The 19,995-nt window shown below is 43.9% G+C and overlaps 1 protein-coding gene across 1 annotated transcript in view; it reads left to right on the plus strand.

The window, feature by feature from the left end:
• Positions 1 to 19,995, plus strand: part of CCS (copper chaperone for superoxide dismutase) — a 392,297-nt gene that overhangs the window by 120,832 nt on the left and 251,470 nt on the right. Inside the window, exon 3 of the mRNA XM_063438512.1 lies at positions 18,098 to 18,235. Coding sequence (XP_063294582.1) covers positions 18,098 to 18,235 — 138 coding nt within the window. The remainder of the gene's footprint in view (positions 1 to 18,097; positions 18,236 to 19,995) is intronic.

Here is a 19,995-nt window from a genome sequence, read left to right on the forward strand (position 1 = left end):
CTTACTTTAAGTGCCATATGAACTGCGCATAGTTTTTTTTTTTTTTGTGTAACCGAACATCAAGTAGGGGCATAGGGTGGGAAGAGGAGGGTGGAGGGGTGGAGAGAACATGCATGTTCATATGGATAGTTTCAGTTAGTACATTTGCGTTATACATGTATATTGGCAAAAGTATGGTCTCAGCTGTCGGGGCAGTCCAAGTGTCCCAAGAACGTGAAGTTATCACAAATGTATTATTTGCAGAAGTAACATAGTGCCTCCTTCGGGGAGGTCCAATGGACTATATATACTATTTTATTTTATTTGTGGGAGGCTATCCCCAATTGTGTTTGAGAGATGCACCTCCCATATCGTCCATGCTGAGGTCATGAATAATTTTGTAGGTGAGTTCTTGCGTGCCATTATTTAATCATTTTTGGTCAGCTGTAACGCTCTGTTACATTGGGAATGTGTTGGTGCTTCCGTTTTGCGCCAGAGTCTGCTAATCGTCTGGAGGGCTGCTACTTTAATATGATATATGAGATATAAATTAGCTTTGGCTAGGCCTTTTGGGAATAGATGCAGTAAATACATTTCCGGACTTTTGGGTAAGCATATACCCGTGCAGTCATGTATGATTTGTGCTATGTCTGACTAGTATTGCGTCAATTTCGGGCAGGACCACCAAATATGCAGCATCGATCCTTTGTAAGCTAGGCAGCACCAGCATGTGTCTGGCAGGGTTGGGTTACCCCGTTTCAGCCACACCGGTACCATGTACCACCGGTATAATATTTTTCGTGTGATCTCCACATGTGAGGTGCATAGGGAAAGATTCTTGTGCGCCCTAAATATTTGGGCCCAGTGTCGGGCAGCCCGTATTGTGTCTGTATGTCAGCAAATCTTTTTAACGTCGGTCCCTGTAAAATGTGGTATAGGTGTGTGATATGGTGTGTGTGCCACAGTTTGTAATTAAAGTCCGATATTATTGAGGGTATTGCTTCCAGGGGTAATGCTAGGGATGTGCTGCCAGATAGCATGTGTTTGTCCCTAAACTGGTCCCAGATTTGTAGAGTAAGCTTGGTCGTGGGGAGTATTTCCTTATGGTTAGGTCTTAGCTTCCTGGACATCCAGGCAAGGGTAGGGATGGTAAAATTGGTAGTATATGTTGATTCTATACGAACCCACTTAGGGGCCTAGGGTTACTGCTAGCAGATATTACTGGGCTTAAGATGGATGCTTAAGATAGATGCTTTATTTGTGACGTTTGGTAGGCCCATGCCTCCCAGTGGGAATGGTTTGTAAAGAGTAGATTTTACGATTCTAGGCCTGGTGTTATTCCAGACAAAGGAATTTACACTTCGCGCAGGTAGTTGTTGGGGACTGCAAGTGGTATAGTTCTGAACAAACATTGTAGTTTCGGGAGAAGTACCATTTTGACTACCGCTATCTTGCCTACCCAGGAGATAAATTTCCCTTTTGTATTAGGGTTTTCAGGTCTGTGAGCAGTGGGTGATAATTGGCCTTATAGATGCCTGATAAACATTGTGTCAGGGCTATCCCCAGAAATTTGATCGAGTCTGTGCGCCATTCATACGCAAATGTCTCTTTTAGATGGTCCAGTGCCATCTTCGGGATGTTTATTCCCATCGCTTGTGTTTTAGTTATGTTCAATTTGTAATAGGAGCATTTGCCGAGCTTTTGTTGGGTGGTTTCCCCGTTTTAGGAAGCGTCCCTACGTGCGCCGTGAGCATCTCCTTTGGCATGTTGCCTGTATTGATGATGTGATTGAATACTGGTACTAAGCACGGGGCGAAGATGTTTTGTAGTAATAGTTAGTGAGGCCATCTGGCCCCAGGGATTTCCCGGACGGTAGTATGGTTTGCGAGATTTCTTGGCATGTCACGGGCAGTTGTATTGATTCTTTTTGTTGTGGGGTCAGGGACCGCAACTGTGTTAGGCTTAAGAAATCGCTAATCTCTGTCTCAGTATCATTTTGTATCATTTTGTATCATTTTGAGTCGTTGGAGTGTGTAAGACGTCTTGGCTAGGTGGATGTCATTTAGGCGCCGGGTGGCATTCTCTATGGTTTTGAGATGTGTATCCTCTGGTTTTATCGTGTATGCACTTGTGGCATCCCGTAGTGTGCGCAGCAAATCTATTTGTTCTGTGTTGGATTTCAAATATGAGGCTCGGCTTATCAGTAGACCTCTAATGGTGCCATAGGGAGATAGGAGAGATTTCTGGGGTGTCATTCAGTTGAAAGTATTGTTCTAAGTTTTGCGTCATCTGGGAGAGAAATGTAGTGTTGTGTAGGAGAGATTCATTTAGGCGCCACGGCGCCTGACCTCTGTGAGGGAATGGGCCTCTGAGGGTAAGTGGCGTGTGGTCAGACCACACAATATTTCCAATCGAGCACTGGGTGATCCTTGGAAGCAGGGGCCCCGACACCATGACGTAGTCAATTCTGGAGAATGGCCTGTGTACACTTGAGTAGTATGTGAACTCCCTCCCCGTAGGGTGGATTGTTCTCCAGGCATCATAGATATTGTGTTCTGTCATTAGTTTGAGGAGGGCTTTGCTTTGTGTTCGGGTTGCGGAGTGTCTGGGAGATGGGTCGGGCAAGGTTGAGGTCTGTGTGCAAATCTAGCATGTGGTTGAGATCTCTACATAGGATAATTGCTCCTGAGGTTGTTGCAGGGAGCTTGGTTAGAACTTTGTGCAATAATTTTCTTTAGTGTGTGTTTGGGCTATATATACCCACCAGAGCGTATTCAGTATCGTTGCGGCTAAGAGAGTCTCTTGCAGGCTGTGCTGCATTCTTGTGCGACTTTTCTGTGCGAGTGGGGTGCATCTTTGTTTGACTTGAATGTTCCACTCTTTCAGCATCTTGATGCCCTCCTCCCGAGTGAAGATAGGCTTGATGCTTCCGATGTGTTGGAACAAGAGCATGGTCGGGTAGCCCCACCAATATCTGGTGCCGTGTTGCCGTAAAGCTTCTGCGACCTGTTGGAAGCTTCTCCGTCTTTTCAGCATTGCCGCAGAGAGGTCAGTGAAGACCTTAACCGTTGGGTATTCCTTGTGCGGCTGGCTCCGGTTGCGACTCTCCTTCAGGACCAGTTCTTTAATGTGGAAACAATGTGCCATAAGTAGCACAACCCGTGGTGTTGAGTCTGGTAAGTACTTAGGCTTTGTGACTCGGTGTACCTGATCGATAAGCACCATATCCGTCGGGATATCCGGAGCATAGGCCCAAAGTCCGCGTGGAGTACTGACTTTGGCACTCCCCTGAGCAGTACGTTATTTCTTTGTGCTTTATCTTCAGCATCTGCCATTCTTGTTTCTACCTCCACCTTTTCCTCCAAGCTTTGGACATGGTCGGCCATGTCATTATGGGCAGTGGCGTAGTCCCCACTTTTAGTTTCCATGTGGGATTTTCGGGCGCCTGTAGCATGCGTCTCCTTCCTCAGGGCATCCGCTGTTTGTTGTCAGGAGGTAATGAGTTTGGTGGATAGATTATCCAAAGCCTGTGCCAGGAAATCTTTCTTCTGTGGTCGGCCCGCGCGGGCTGCATTGTCGGGAGACTAGTGTCTGAATCTCTGTCGCCATCTTGGGTGTCGGGTTGAGAGGTCTGTAGCGGTGCCGAGCCTTGGTGGTCGAAGAAATTTAGTTTGTCGGCTTTAGATGCCGTTTTCTTTGTTTTGTGGTGAGACATCACCTGTTGAATGGTCGTTCTGACCTGTTTTGTGCCTATAAGTGGTATTTGATAAAGAGCTCGGTGCCGGAGCAAGTCCTTATGCGGCCATCTTGCTCGGTGGTCAGCCACGCCCTCCCACCCCCAGAAGAGCTGAAGTTTTAAGAACAAAAGTTAATAAAAATCCAAAAATCATATTGAGGACCAAAAGGAATGGGTTGTATGGTTGTGGTACCTGCTTAGCATGTTAAAGTACAGGTAATAATAAATGCCACATCACACGATTTAATGACCCACATATAAAAAGGAAGTGTTTTTGAACATAAAGGATTTAATCACATGCCAGTCCAGATATATCTATTGAAATGCCCATGTGAGTTACATTATTTTGGCTGCACATAAAGGGTTCTTCACAAATGTATAGAAGAACATATCAGACATATAAAAGAAATAAAAAATAAAATAAACAATTTGAAAAACACAGTGGGGACCCTAAAGGTATGAAGGTTTTGGGCATTCAAAAAATAGTAGTTAACTGGAAAGGGGATTATTAAAAGCATAATAATATAATAATAATAATGCTATTAAAAACATGAGTCAAGCAGAGATGAGATGGAGTTTTATTTAAATACAATGCAACCTTTTGGTTTAAATATAGAATTTGAGTTGTGCCATTTTTAGTGTCTTTTTTTTGTTGTTGTGAATTTACGTTTTATTGGTGCATCACAAGCATTCATGCACATCAAATATATATTTAACATATCTCACGTCACGCAGCATCGTGTGTCCAAAAAACAAAAGAGGTAACAAAGTTATAAGAGTGAGACATGGCATCATACACAGCATTAATGTATCACAGAGTTACGCTCTAATCATTAATAGTAGGTAGGATATGTGATGAGCTCAGGCGCTCTGATTTTCTTTTGAACTGGGGGGCAATGGGGGATGTATAACCAGTAAGTATTAACATCAAAAGTGATGTGCGGGGGGCTCCTCAAATAGAGAGAGGAGATGGGGAGGGTTAAAAGAAGGAAGGACAGGCTGTCAGAGCGAGCATATGTGGACCGCCTCCCTGCTCTTCCACGGTCAATGTGCAGGGAGACGGATCAGTGATGATCCTCTTCACCCTGTGTGAAAAAAATAAATATAGTTAAATCCCACCCCATTTTTTAACCCCTAAAGGTTAACTTTTTTTTTTTTTTTTTTTTTTTTTAACCCTCAGGGGTTTAAATTTATCTTATTAATTAATTGTAATAATTTTAAAATGGTAGCTTTAGCTAGCTGGGGTGGGTGGAAGTTAATGGTAAATTTGTGAATTTTGTGTTAGGCTAGCTAGGGGTTAACATTAAACAAAGTTTAAAAAAAAAGCTTTATAAAGTTTAAAAAAAATGTTTTAATAACGTTTAAAAAAAGTTAAAAAATCCCACCTCCCTTTACCAAGTTCTAATAAAAATTAACCCCTTCCCTGCCAGTTGATCACTGCCTACAGTGATCAAAATACACATCACAGTATTATATATATATTTTTTTTTTTGGAGGATTAACTTTTATTTTTTTTTTAACCCTCAGGGGTTCAATTTATTTAATTAATTAGTTTAAATAGTTTAAAATTATATATTTTGCTAGCTGGGGTGGGTGGGAGTTATAGGACATTGGGAAATTTAGTGCTGCTTACTGCTAGTTAGGGGTTAACGGTAAAAAATACGTTTATAAAAAATTTTAAAGTGTAAAAAAAGTTTTACCTGGAACAAAATATCCCACGCTAAGGTTTAAAATAGGCCTTTTAAAATGGTATGCGTTTGTGGGTTAGCTTGAATGACAAACCAGCTAAACTACTCAAAAATGGAACATGGACAAAGTATAAAACTTCAAAGTTTGAAAAAAACTGAATGGCTTCATCTCAAATGTGCCATTTCAACATCCACATATACCTGGCAAAGGTTCATACGGGGTATTGCTGTACTCAGTCAACATAGCTGAGCAACATATGAAGTATTATACAGCCGTAGCTCACATAAGGTTTGCTAAATATACTGTGCAAACTCACTTTGTGTGTCAAAAAGGCAGAAAAATGCTTATTACCACTACACTTGGTACAAGCTAGTGGAAAAATGATCCCACGCTAAGGTTCAAAATATGCCTTTTGAAATACCCTGCGATGTCTTCTTTAAGAAATGGTATACTGATACCGGAGAAACTGACGGAAGCCAAGCACAGAGAGATGGACACAGGTTTCTTCAGGAAGGAAGAGATTCTTTATTGGATCACCGATCGGGACTCAGAGGGACTAGCGTCACCAAAATACAGCAAGTTCTGAGCCCCGGACAATAGTGCAGGCTCCTTATATAGGCACATAACTCCTCCCATATTAAGCTCCACCCGCACATTCTCTTAACCAATCAACACAAATAAGAATTAACTTCCTGTTTGACCGCATGGCTTGTCCAGCACAATGGAGGAGGGGGAATACTACATCCTGTATTCTTGCACATGCTCCGTACACTACTGATCGTATCTTGCCTCGTGCAACCAACTGATCGATACGTCAGCATATGCACGTACACATGCCACGTGGTAATCTCGGCCTACTAAATTTATTTTTACCGAGATTCCACCACATTCCCCCCTTTGATGCCTCTTGATATTTTACAATTACTTGAGGCATCACTTAACCTTAGTTTGCATACACCGCAAGTTACCTTGAACCAGACCAGACTTAACTTATGATGTGAATCTTTTAACACTCATCTTCCTGCATTGGTTCTCCCTGATCTAAAGCCTTATACTTATAAATCACCATTATCTGTGCAGCAGCCTTCCTCTCTGCTATATTTCCTATCAGGCTTTGCACAGACCTAACTACTAAGGGTTTAAGACACGGCAGGAGTAGACACAACATTAAAATCAGTAGGACTCCACCTACCACTGCCTTAAGCCCTCCAAACCACTCATACCAGCTACCAAACCAACTACTTGGATTATACCCTTTCCATACCTGAGTAGGCACATGCGCTAGTTTAACCATATGGCTAGTAAGCTCAGCTATTGCTTGCCCTTCGTCATCTATTTGAAGACAGCAATTGCTCAGGTTAAACTTCCCACATACACCTCCCTCTACTGCCAAAAGGTAATCCAAGGCTAATCTATTTTGGTAGACTGCTGTCCTCATCCTGGTGTTATGCTTCGCTAGAAGATTGAGCGCTTGTGATGTTTCGTTAGTGATAATCTCAACCACCGCCTGTAATCTTATAATACGGTTGAGCATATAAATAGGGGTTCTGTAACCAAAGGTACCATCCTCAGCCCACGTGGCTGGCCCATAATAATCTATGATACACTGGGGAGGCCATTCATTATCTTCCCAGGTGCCTATCTCTATGGGTCCCCTTTTCTTCCTATGATTCACATCATACACTTTAACACCTAAAGTCTCACCTGTTTCAATCGGTAACAAGAAGAAGGATGGTTTGAGCATACCCAACACACATGCCCCTTCCCAGTCCTGTGGCAACTCCGAATAGGCTTTCTTACCACAGATCCAGTACAAATTTGCTGGGGCTCTCCAGGTAGATGCGATGGATAAATCAAACCACACATCCTTTAAAGTGGCGTATCTAGCAAACGGGTTAGATGGTTCTGAGACATTTGAAGCCGACCACCAAGTTGTATTCTTAGTATCATCATCATAAGCTTTTTGCCCTAGACAAGTTAATTCTCCTACAGAAGTATTATACATTATTCCTTTCCTTGCTATGCAAACATAACCTATGATGGAGGTCTTTAATCTCCACTCAGATTTACCTCTAACACTCATATGATAATCGGCTTGTGTAGATATTAGTTGGTCAACTGCCTCAGAACCGGACATTACCTCCTTTGCTTCCCAAGGCCATTGGTCTCCCATGTTAGTACCTCCACACACATAGCAGTTGGTAACATTAAGACTACCGGCAATACTTTCGGCTAAATCGATGAACAGGTTTTTAGCATTATGGGGGATCTTATTATCTATACTCATCTCTTCATAAAAGGAATGGTATACTTGATGAGTTTGGGAGGATACCGTATCAGTCTCTATCCCTATAAATAATAATGTCCCAGGATCTAAACCCGTCCCGTATATCTGAAACCCAAATAAATTGCCATATTTGTCTAAGAACTTATCGGGGTTATTTATAAGTATATGGATGGGATTACATTCCATAGACTTACAATATGGGCTAGTCGGCAACTTAGTCACTATCATGTCTTTATCTACTGTCTGTCCCCAAGTCGCCCACCCTACACAAGACCAATATGGGCAAAAGTTATAGTCTTTATTTGGGCATCTAGGACTTACATATTTATTTTTACTACTGGGAAAAATATATTTATCATTAGACCCATACGTCCTCTCCCATCTAAGATCCCCACATACATTCCACGGCTTTCTACCACTCGATATCGCTTTACACGCATCAAATAGCAGAACACCCGAAGAATGTACGGATTCTAACACCGTCTTGTTAATTAGGGTCCCCTGAGGATCTCCATTCCTGAGAGTCAACCAAATTGTACGAGGTTGATACTCCGGACTGAAGCACTTAGGTTCTCCTACTCCTAAATGGCACACACTATAGTCTATATTTAAGTATCTACATCTCGATACATCTCCTTTACACTCGTATTGTGAATGCCAAATTAGGGTTTGGGAAATATGGTTACCTGTTCTCGTAGTCTTAATGCATACCTCACAGCTAGGAGTGTCGGTACCTCTACCTTCCTGAATATAAAAACACATATAAATAAACACTATCAAAAGCACATCTTTCGCCGTCATCCTCAGTCTTCGTCCGTGCGAAGGCGCCTCAGCTTCCAGGATGTGAGGGCTGCAGGGAATGGAGTTCTGCTCGTCTTCACAGGTGTCCCTTCGAGACTTTCCTGGCTTATATACTATGTGTTGGTAAGCGGACAGGCTTTATTATGGCCTTCTCACTCACGCACCAAATCCCTGTAACAATAAAATTTGTAATCCACACGATTCCTCGTTACTCCGACTGAGTAGTGCATTTTAACCGGATCTTGCAGGGATTCTCTGGATCTGCTGTAACTTGCCAAGAATCGACTGCTGCTGGCTTAACCCTGGAGTGATGTATCCACGGAGTCACTTCGGCTACTTTTATCGCTGTAGGGGTAGACAAAAGAACAACATAAGGACCTCTCCACTTGGGCCCTAACGGTACATTATTCCACTCTTTAATCCACACTTGATCTCCTGGATGATAACTATGAACAGGGGGATAAATATTCACAGGTAATCTATCTTGTACCCATTTCTGTACCTCCTCCATAGTCTTACCCAACTCTACAACCTGCTGCCGGGTAATTCCTTCTCCCAACTGACTCAAATCCCCCCTTAAGTTACCAAGTACGGGAGGTGGTCGCCCATACATAATTTCAAAAGGAGAGAGGCCCATCCTTCTGGTAGGGGTACTGCGGATTCGCAATAGAGCTATGGGTAAGAGAACGTTCCACTTAAGTTGGGTTTCCTGACACATTTTAGCCAACTGGTTCTTTATAGTTCTATTCATTCTCTCTACCTTACCAGAACTCTGGGGTCTATATGCAGTATGAAGCCTCCACTTTATACCTAGCATATGAGTCAGTTGTTGTAGGCACTGATGAACAAAAGCTGGACCATTGTCCGATCCTATAGAACAGGGTAGTCCATATCGGGGTATTATTTCTCGTAGCAGAAATCTTACAACTTCTCCTGCTTTCTCTGTACGAGTAGGACATGCTTCTACCCAGCCTGAATAGGTGCACACAATTACCAACAGGTAACGATGTCCACCCGATTTAGGCATCACTGTAAAGTCTATTTGTAGATCGGACATGGGGAGTCCCCCCATAAACTGGACTCCTGGTGGCTTTACTGGTCCTTGTCTTGCATTATTTTTAGCACATGTTACACATCTTCGTACAATGGCCTGAGTCAAGTTGGACAATCTTGGTATGTAGAAATGTTTTCTGAGAGATTCTTCAGTACTGTCTCTCCCAGAATGTGTCCCGTTGTGATAATTTTGGACAATTTCTACCGCTAGTGATGCTGGTATGACTATTCTTCCATCTTCTAGCTGATACCACTTGTTCTCCAAATACTTCCCTGGTTCAGTCTTTAACCACTCCTCTTCTTGAGCTGTATAAACTGGAGTCCATTGGGACAGTGGGGTTGGTATAAGAGCAGCTATATGCCCCACATACTCCTGTCTTCCTGATTCAGCAGCACGCTTAGCTGCACTATCTGCCATCCGGTTTCCCTTGGTTACATCACCATCTCCTCTCAGATGCGCTCGGCAATGTATGATACCGACTTCTTTCGGCTCCCACACTGCTTCAAATAGTTGTAGGATTTCAGCTGCGTATTTGATTTCTTTGCCTTCTGAATTCAGTAGTCCTCTTTCTTTATACAAGGCTCCGTGGGCATGAGTGGTTAAAAACGCATATTTGGAGTCCGTATAGATGTTTACTCTTAAACCTTCAGCCAATTGTAACGCTCGTGTTAGTGCTATTAATTCTGCCTTTTGTGCTGATGTTCCTTTCGCCAGTGGCCGAGCTTCTATCACCTTGTCTATTGTTGTTACTGCATATCCTGCATAGCGGATCCCTTCTTTCACATAACTACTGCCGTCGGTATAATATTGAACATCGGGGTTCTGGATGGGAAAATCACGAAGATCTGGTCTACTTGAGAATACTTCATCCATTACTTCCAAACAATCATGTTGACTTTCAGTAGGTTGTGGCAAAAGGGTAGCTGGATTTAAGGTGTTTACAGTCTCTAAATGCACTCTTGGGTTTTCACACAACATTGCTTGATACTTGGTCATACGGCTGTTACTAAACCAATGATTTCCTTTGTAATCCAACAACGTCTGTACTGCATGTGGGACTCGTACATAAAGTTCTTGACCCAGAGTGAGTTTATCGGCTTCAGCTACTAGCAGGGCGGCTGCAGCTACGGCTCTTAGACAAGGTGGAAGTCCGCTGGCCACTGCATCCAATTGCTTAGACATGTAGGCAACAGGTCTTTGCCATGATCCCAAGTACTGTGTCAATACTCCCACAGCCATTCTTCTTTGCTCATGTACATACAGGTAGAATGGTCGTGTGTGATCAGGTAGACCTAATGCTGGGGCACTCATCAAAGCCTTCTTCACATCTTCAAATGCCGTTTGCTGTTCTTGGGTCCATAAGAAGGGGTCGTGCTCTGTACCTTTGATAGCTGCGTACAGAGGTTTTGCCAGTATCGCATAGCTGGGAATCCATATCCTACAGAAGCCTGCTGCCCCCAAGAATTCTCGCACTTGTCTTCTATTCTTGGGTATTGGTATTTGGCAGACAGCTTCTTTTCTCTCTGGCCCCATAATTCTTTGACCTTCAGAGATATGGAATCCCAGATATTTGACAGTTGGCAAACACAACTGAGCCTTCTTTCTAGACACCTTGTATCCTGCTTTCCAGAGAATGTGCAGTAGATCGTGCGTTGCTTGCTGACAGATTTCTTTTGTAACTGCTGCTATCAACAAGTCATCTACATATTGTAACAATACACACTCTCCTGGGATGGACTCGAAATCCAGTAGATCTTGACTTAGGGCTGAACCAAATAGGGTAGGTGAATTTTTAAACCCTTGGGGCAGTCTTGTCCAAGTCATTTGGCGTTTTGAGCCCGTTACAGCGTTCTCCCATTGGAAAGCGAAAATACATTGACTTTCTGCGGCAATTCGGAGGCAAAAGAAGGCATCTTTGAGGTCTAAGACTGTAAAGTAGGTAGCCCCGCCCGGAATTAAAGCAAGCAGGTTATATGGATTGGGTACAACTGGATGTATACTAACAACCGCATCATTGACTGCTCTCAAGTCCTGCACAGGTCGATACTCATCTGTACCGGGCTTTTGAACAGGCAGCAATGGGGTGTTCCAGGGGGAAGTACAGAATTTTAGGATACCATACCGTATGAACTTATCCAGATAAGATTGGATGTTCTTCTTAGCCTTCTGCGGGATGTGGTATTGTCTTAGGCTCACTGGATAAACCCCAAGTTTTATTTAAATTTTTATAGGTGGAATATTGCGGGCCAGTCCTGGTGGGTTGTTCTCTGCCCAAACTCCTGGTATATTAAATAATGTCTCATCACTCCTAGGGTTTTGGCTAGTCAACGCTGTATAAAGTCGCCACTCTTCTTCCTTTGGTACGGATAATGTCATGATACCTGAAGGTCCATTAAACTTTAAAGATGTTGTTCCATTTGGTAGGAACGTAATCTGCGCTTGTAATTTTGATAGCATATCACGTCCCAGCAATTGGACTGGACATTCAGGCATATAAAGGAATTGATGTTTTACTACGTGGCCTCCCAATGTACAGAGTCGACTTTTAAGAACCGGTTTTTCAGCACTTCTTCCAGTTGCTCCTATCACAGTAATAGTCCTTCCAGATGGAGGAGCAACTAGATTAGTCACCACTGAATGTTCAGCACCAATGTCGATCATGAACGCACTCCTTTTCCCCCCTATTGATACATCGACCATAGGCTCCGCTCGACCAAGGGGGATGGAGCCCGGTCGGTATCAATAGTCCTCCATGACCGTGTCAGCCAATCCTACGAAGTCCCTGCCTTCTCTATCGCGGGACCTTTGCGCTGCTGGAATATACCTGTCTTCCCTAACACTTCCTCTGTTCCCATTACTCCCTCTATAACCATTACTCCCTCCGGGGCCTCCTCTACCTCTCGCTCTGCCTCTAAAGTTTCCGTAGCCTGCCCTGGGTAGGTCTCTCTCGTACTGCTCTCTTTGCGGACATTCGTTCCTCCAATGCCCTTCTTCCTTGCAATACGCGCACTGATTCCTACTCAAAGGCTCCCTACTCCATCTACTATCGCCTCTATCTGGGCCCCGTCTATCTACGCCTGCGATCGCTACCGCTAGCATATCAGCCTTTTTACGCATCTTGCGCTCTTCCTCTTTCTTGCTTTCTGTTTCCCTATTCATATAAACCTTATTCGCTACCTCCATTAGTTGGGTGATTGACATACCTGCAAACCCTTCTAACTTTTGTAGCTTGCGCTTAATATCTCCGTAAGCTTGGCTGACAAAGGCGGAGTTCACCATTCGGGAATTATCTGCGTCTTCCGGATTAAAGGGGGTATACAAGCGGTATGCCTCCAATAATCGGTCATAAAAGACACTGGGCGCTTCATCGCTTTTCTGAATCACCTCAACTGTCTTCGACATGTTAATAGCTTTCTTTCCTCCGGCTTTCATGCCAGCAATTATAGCGTCTCTATAGGCTCTGAGTTGAGCCATATCAGCACCATTTACATTCCAATCGGGATCGGTGTTGGGATAATGTGTTGCGGCCCATGCTGATGGATTGGCTTGGTTTAAAGTACGGGCTTTATCCTCTAGTGCTTTAATGGCTGCTTGATTTATTCTTGTCCTTTCCTCATTGTTAAACAAAGTCATTAATAACTGCTGGCAATCAGCCCATGTCGGGTTATGTGTCTGTACTATTGAGGTGAACAGATCAGTCATAGCTTGTGGTTTCTCAGTATACGAGGAATTGTGGGTCTTCCAGTTTAAAAGATCGGTTGTCGTGAATGGGACGTATACAAAGACTGGGTCAGCATGTGCCATTTGGCCTGCGGCATCGATATAGGCTGGCCCAGGATTCAGACGAAGAGGCATCTGATAGTGTCTTAATTGTTGGGCACCGGTCAACTGTCGGGTCTGTATGGGGCTACGTGGAGGGGCGTCAGTCATAGGTTCCAGTCGGGGAGAAATAGGGCATGGGGATGTGGGAGCTTGGTTTTGGGAAAAGGTTGTAAATAGAACACTTCGAGTCGAGCTAGATGAAGCTTGACCGGAAGTCTGAAGTGGCGCCAAATCAGGATATTCGTTTTTAATGGGGGTTGGTTCTGATTCCGGAAGGGGAGATTTAGTACGAGGGGGGGTGGATCCTGTACTGGAGGAGGAAGCGGAAGTGGATGGGGGTAATGAGGGGAGGGTTGCAGGACTTCCTGCGTTTGCGTCACTTCCTCTTAACGGAAAGTAAGGGGGCGGCAAAGGGATCTCGGACTCAGGGGGCGTGTCCAAAATGGGCCTAACACCAGTCCTAGTGGACGAACAAGTCCTAGCTACCATGAGGCGACACTGCTCCTCGTGGCATGTCCGGAGCCATTTTGGCGAGTCATTTACGGCCTGTCTCCAACAATCAACATAAGGAAACTGGCCGTAAAGTTCAGGCCTACCTGATACAGCCACGTGTAAGCGCTGTACCAGAGTTGGATCCAAACTGCCACGTGGCGGCCATGCCGCAACCAAAGTAGGCCACTCCCTAGTACACAAAGTGACCAAACGTACAGGAGACATTTTAACCCCAAAATCACATGTCTTGAATCCCTTTTTAAAATTCTTCACCATACAACCTAAGGGATCCGGAATCGTTGACTGCGACGCACCCATACTTAACAATGGAACGTCGTCGACAACGAATACTATACACGCGTACTATTCAACAGTCACACCCGTTTCCTCTGGCAACAGCACCACGTGGTACGGTTACCAAGTGAAACGTACACAATAACAATAATCACTCAGGGAATTCCCGTACACACACAGCTGTTACACCAGTCACTATATAATCAATATTATGCCCTTTGGCGTAACTATACAGTCACCCACGCTATAATTCTCTATATACGAATTACCCATCTATAACACACCCCAGTAACATCGTCTTTTACAAATAGCGGTTACAGTACGGTTAGCATAGGTCAAAGCACAAGTTAAGGTCACAATACAATTATTAGTGGTTATGGTGTTAAACATGCAATGGACGACAATGATTAGTACTTATATACAGTGTCAGTAAATATACAGGGTTATGGTACCGTGCACTATAATACAGCAACACACTATTAACACTCTCGCTAGACGGCTGAGCTCGCGCTATCTAACAAGATATACACTTTACTAAACAATCGTTAACACATTTACAATTCCCAACTAAACTATTGGCCAGTACCTTGATGGACTACCTAAAACTATATACACCCGTTTTGGTTAGCCACACTGCCCAATCACCACATATAGCGAGCTAGAGAACCGAATTTACACAGGCGCCTCTTAGTCGCACTATCAAAAGTCTAGTGGGTTCCAAATTTACACGCCTTCCCACTTAGCCCAGATAGGTTGAGAGCTAGCGAACCGAATTTACACAGGCGCCGCTTAGTCTCCCGGTCCCTCCGACCTAGCGAACGTAATATACACCCTAGAACGCTAGTCTAGACAAGACACCGGTGTCCGGCTAGGGCTATTTACACCAGGACCCCGCCTGACTAACAAAATCAAACGGTCTGACTAAAGAGCGTTCGATCGAGCGGTGCGCCTTCGCTCCTTCCCTCCGACAGAGGGGGCAGATACACAGATTCAAAACCCCTTTGGGCCTACCGCACAATCGGTATACCCCTAGTGGGTCCTGCCGTCTAAAACAGCAGTTGTCTTACCTCCTCGTTCCTGAACCTGAGTTCACACTCATCGACGGGGACACCCCAGCACTTCTCACGTAGAGGCCGATGATCTCCTGGACAACAGACCAGTGGCGCCGAGACGAAGGGAGGTCCACGCAGAAGTTCAGGGGTGCAGCCGTAGAGAACGTGGGCAAAGATAGACCGTCTCACGCCTCTGCCTCTCAGCTACCGTTGAACGATGAGCTTCCCGGCCAATGCACCAAATGATACCGGAGAAACTGACGGAAGCCAAGCACAGAGAGATGGACACAGGTTTCTTCAGGAAGGAAGAGATTCTTTATTGGATCACCGATCGGGACTCAGAGGGACTAGCGTCACCAAAATACAGCAAGTTCTGAGCCCCGGACAATAGTGCAGGCTCCTTATATAGGCACATAACTCCTCCCATATTAAGCTCCACCCGCACATTCTCTTAACCAATCAACACAAATAAGAATTAACTTCCTGTTTGACCGCATGGCTTGTCCAGCACAATGGAGGAGGGGGAATACTACATCCTGTATTCTTGCACATGCTCCGTACACTACTGATCGTATCTTGCCTCGTGCAACCAACTGATCGATACGTCAGCATATGCACGTACACATGCCACGTGGTAATCTCGGCCTACTAAATTTATTTTTACCGAGATTCCACCACAATACCTTTATGGTGTAGTTGGCATATGTGGCCTGCTAACGTGCTCCAAAGTGGGACACAGGCGCACCAAAACCCTCCATGAAAATTCACACTTAAAAACCTGAACTTGTCACGTCTCTTTTACAGCACTGTAACTTCACAAAATAGTGTCTAGGTCATACATTGGGCATATTGTTTTACTCAGAAGATGTAACTGAGCATTTTATGACAGTGGCACATATCAAGTGTAGCAAATACTCAGCAAAAATGCAACATATGTAAAAATGCCATATTTTTCCCCTCACCACAAACATTGACATAAATTGGTGAAAAAATGGTGACAAGTTAAGGCACAATATACGCCATATAAGATACCCTGGGCTGTCTGCTTTATCAAATGGAAGCCCTTTGTTGGGTTATTTGAACAGTCAAACTGCTATAATACCCCAAAATTAGAATTTTTTTTGTAATAGTGAGAATTTATATATTTATATGTGACATAAAATTAAAACTGTGTCCTTAAGGGGTTAATATGAAAAAGGTGAAAAACGGTTGAACAGACATATAGTGCAATTTCCAGGTTTTATTTGTTTTGTTTAAACAAAACATTATATGTCTCTTTACAGGACAGTGCAGGGAGGCCTGACTAGGGTTGTATAAACAATGTAATTTATCTCTTAAATGGCAGAGAGTGAGCAGGGGCATGATATGTATAATACAAGAAGACCAGAATTGGATAAACACCAACTGAAGAAGCATTTTAACTAAATGCATCTTGGCATAAGGGAGGGCTCATTATTTTATTTGTTTATCATATATGTTTATTTCACTGGCAGAACTACCACGGTCACAGGGGTCGCAGCTGCTACCGGGGTCATCATTCCAGGGGGCCCGGCCGCCCTGTCGACCCCTGGGACAGGGGTGCCCGCCAGCATTTTGGCGTGGCTCCGACCGTGTGGAAAAACCGCCGTGTCCGCATTTAAGTAGCCTAGCGGGTGCCCCATGCTTTTGGTGTCACCCAATGGCAATGGATTTCCTGGGACCCGTCTGCGCTGTGGCGCTTTAGGAGCGCGACTGGGCCCCAGTGATGATGTCAGAGATGGTAGAAAGCCGTCACTTCTTCCCAGCCAACAGAGCACCACGCAAGAGGAGAGGAGGAAGTCAGAGTGGGAGCTCTGACTCCGATCAGCATGAGGCAGCCACTGGACCCTAGGGAAGACACTAACTTTTTTTTAACAGTTTGTGTGTGTGATAGAGATTGTCTGTATCAGTATATCTGTGTGTGTGTTTGTGTGTCTCTGTATGGGTCTCTGTGTGTGTCTGTATGTATGTGTGTGTTTGTATGTCTGTGTGTATGTGTCTGTGTGTCTGTATGTATGGGTCTCTGTGTGTGTGTCTGTATGTATGGGTCTCTGTGTGTATGTGTGTGTTTGTATGTGTATGTGTGTATCTACATGTATGTGTGTCTGCGTGTGTATCTGTTTGTCTGCATGTGGCGGGGTGGGATGTATGGGGTAGGGGTAGATGTTTGGGGGGCGGGGATGTATGTGGGGGGCCCAAGGGCACTTTTTGCACCGGGGCCCCGTGGTTTCTAGTTATGCCTCTGGTTTATTTTAACTGTCTAAATAATTGAAAGCAACATGTCTTGATGGTATCTTACAAAGCTCCAGGATTTCAGGCTGACTACCTAACCGAGTGTCACCTTTACTGACACTAATGTTTACACACCTCATAGCCTATAGCCTTGTATTTACCTGAGATCTGAAAAAAGGCAAGCATTCATTTTAATCAAAATATTTTTTGCCTTATACCATTTGCAGAGACATACCACACTATCAGTCTCTCTATGTCTGTATTCTTTAACTGACAACCACATTCTCCAGCAGATAGGTGGGGGACTGCTTATAAAAAGCTCAACTGCATATAGGATTTGAGTCAATCATTAGTAGGCTTAATAACAAGTAAGTGTGCCACCTCATTATTATTTGAATTTACTGCCCATCATTAAAAGCTGTGCTATTATTTGTTTATGTTCTTTTTTCACGTCTGAGACTTGTTTATTTCTGTTACATACAAGATGTATAGGGTAAGCATCATCAGCACTCCTCTAAAATATATTTGACAGTTTGTGTATGACATACTAGAACAGTAGATAAAGAGGGTCCTACCCAAATGAGCTTACAATTTAAAAATTAAAGTGTCTTCTAATATTTCATGATTTCTCTAACTTTTAGATGTGCAGAGTGTCAGTGTCAGTCTGGAGTTGGAGACTGTTCTAGTGGAGACAACATTGGCAGCACAAGAAATACTTAGTCTTCTAGAAAGAACTGGAATGAAAGCTGTTCTGAAGGGAATGGGGAGCAACGACTCAAGTAAGTGTTAAGCAGCGCACACATTAAATGCAAATCAACAGAATAATTTTGCACTGGGCATGTTGAGGAATTGAGTATTAGATTGCACTTCTGGTTTTCTTATCAGCAACGGAAATAATTCGGCAAATCATTTATGAGAAGAAGCAACATCATGTTAGTTCCAGGGTTTGGTGGGAGGAGCCCAAAATACAGGTACAGGCAGTTTGACAGGTAAAAACTCGTGGGATTGAGCAGGAGGGCAAAAGGGCTCAAGGCTGAGGTTGTAGCCCTGAGTCTTTACAAGTCTGCCTTACACAAGAACACAGGGATGTTGATCCCCACACAGGGACACAGATAGTAAGGGTATTAACACAGGAAAACAGGTGGTATTTGGTAGCTTGGTTGGAAACCCAGGTTGCACTTGTACTAGGATACAGGTGGGTATAAATTATACAGAGGAACAGTGTGCTGGTGACTGGCACAGGAATACATGTTGCACAGGAGTGCAGATTGCACATATATTTGTGTAGCAATGCAGGCTGCACAGCTATTTGCATAGGAATGCATGTTGTACATTTGCACAGAAACATGCATGGGTATTTGCACAGGAGAAAGCTCTTAGTACTCTGGACGCACAGTACATCTAAGCACAGAAGACTGGGCTAATGGTCTTGTATTGGAGGACAGTTAGCACACCCTCTCCCATGTCACAACAGTGGCGGCTTTCCCTGAGACACTGGTCAATGTCCCATAAAGTTTACTGGTTCTAGTGAGCACATATAGCACCCGGGAGGGGGGGGGGGGGGGGAGGGAGGGAGATATTGACACCAATATCAAGAGATATTGGTGTCAGGACCGAGGAAGCATCGGGCATCATGGTCCTCTGTTGGTGCAATCTTCTTAGATGATGTGGGGAGCTGTGTGGGGTGCAATTGTGTCAGCCCCTGGTGCACTGAAGGGAGTTTGAACCAGCAAATCTGGACAGTCAGACCCCAAAATGACAGCCTTACCTGAAGAGCATGTAATTTAGCAAATCCTTTATTCCACTATAAAATAAATAAGTAAAGATTTCTGAAGAGTCTGGGGGTGGGGGGCTAATTATCTAATTATTATAGGTAAGGCATGAGGAGTTCTTCACAGTTACATAAAAAAATTCAGTATGCTGGTAGCTAAAAAAAACACAGAAATCTATATTTCCCTGTGATATAGGGGTACTACCATATATTTCTGTTGGAAATATACAGACTGACCACGAGTGAAGAATGAAGCCCCGACGCTCGTTTCGCTAGTTGGGCAACTCTTCAGATTTAAGCTCAGGTGGCCACGAAGGGCCAGATCAGTACTGATCTTATCTCCACTACAATAACTACTTTGGTTTACTCTTCACCAATAGTCCTTTTTTGGACTTCACTCCACACATTCTTTGCAGTTGTTAACAGGTACTGAGTAGAGTTAAGCGGACACCTGGATGTTCGGGTCCGGTGGGTTCGGCCGAACTTTGAAAAAAAAGTCAATGGGGACCCGAACTTTTAGCCACAAAAATGCCTCTAAAAAGTCCTGGAGAGGGCTAGAGGGCTGAAAAATGAAGTTAAATGAGGGTAAGAGTAGGACAAGTGCCCTGCAAACTAATGTGGATAGGGAAATCACTTAAAATAACTTAAAAATTTAAAATACAGCTGAGCCATGAAATAGCACTAGATGGAATCTTTGATTTTAGCTTTGGAAGAACATAAATCAAAATCTAAAGCATGACTGTCAGGAGGATCACCAGAATTATCCAT

Source organism: Pelobates fuscus, chromosome 12, assembly GCF_036172605.1.
Source record: "Pelobates fuscus isolate aPelFus1 chromosome 12, aPelFus1.pri, whole genome shotgun sequence".
Classification (NCBI taxonomy): domain Eukaryota; kingdom Metazoa; phylum Chordata; class Amphibia; order Anura; family Pelobatidae; genus Pelobates; species Pelobates fuscus.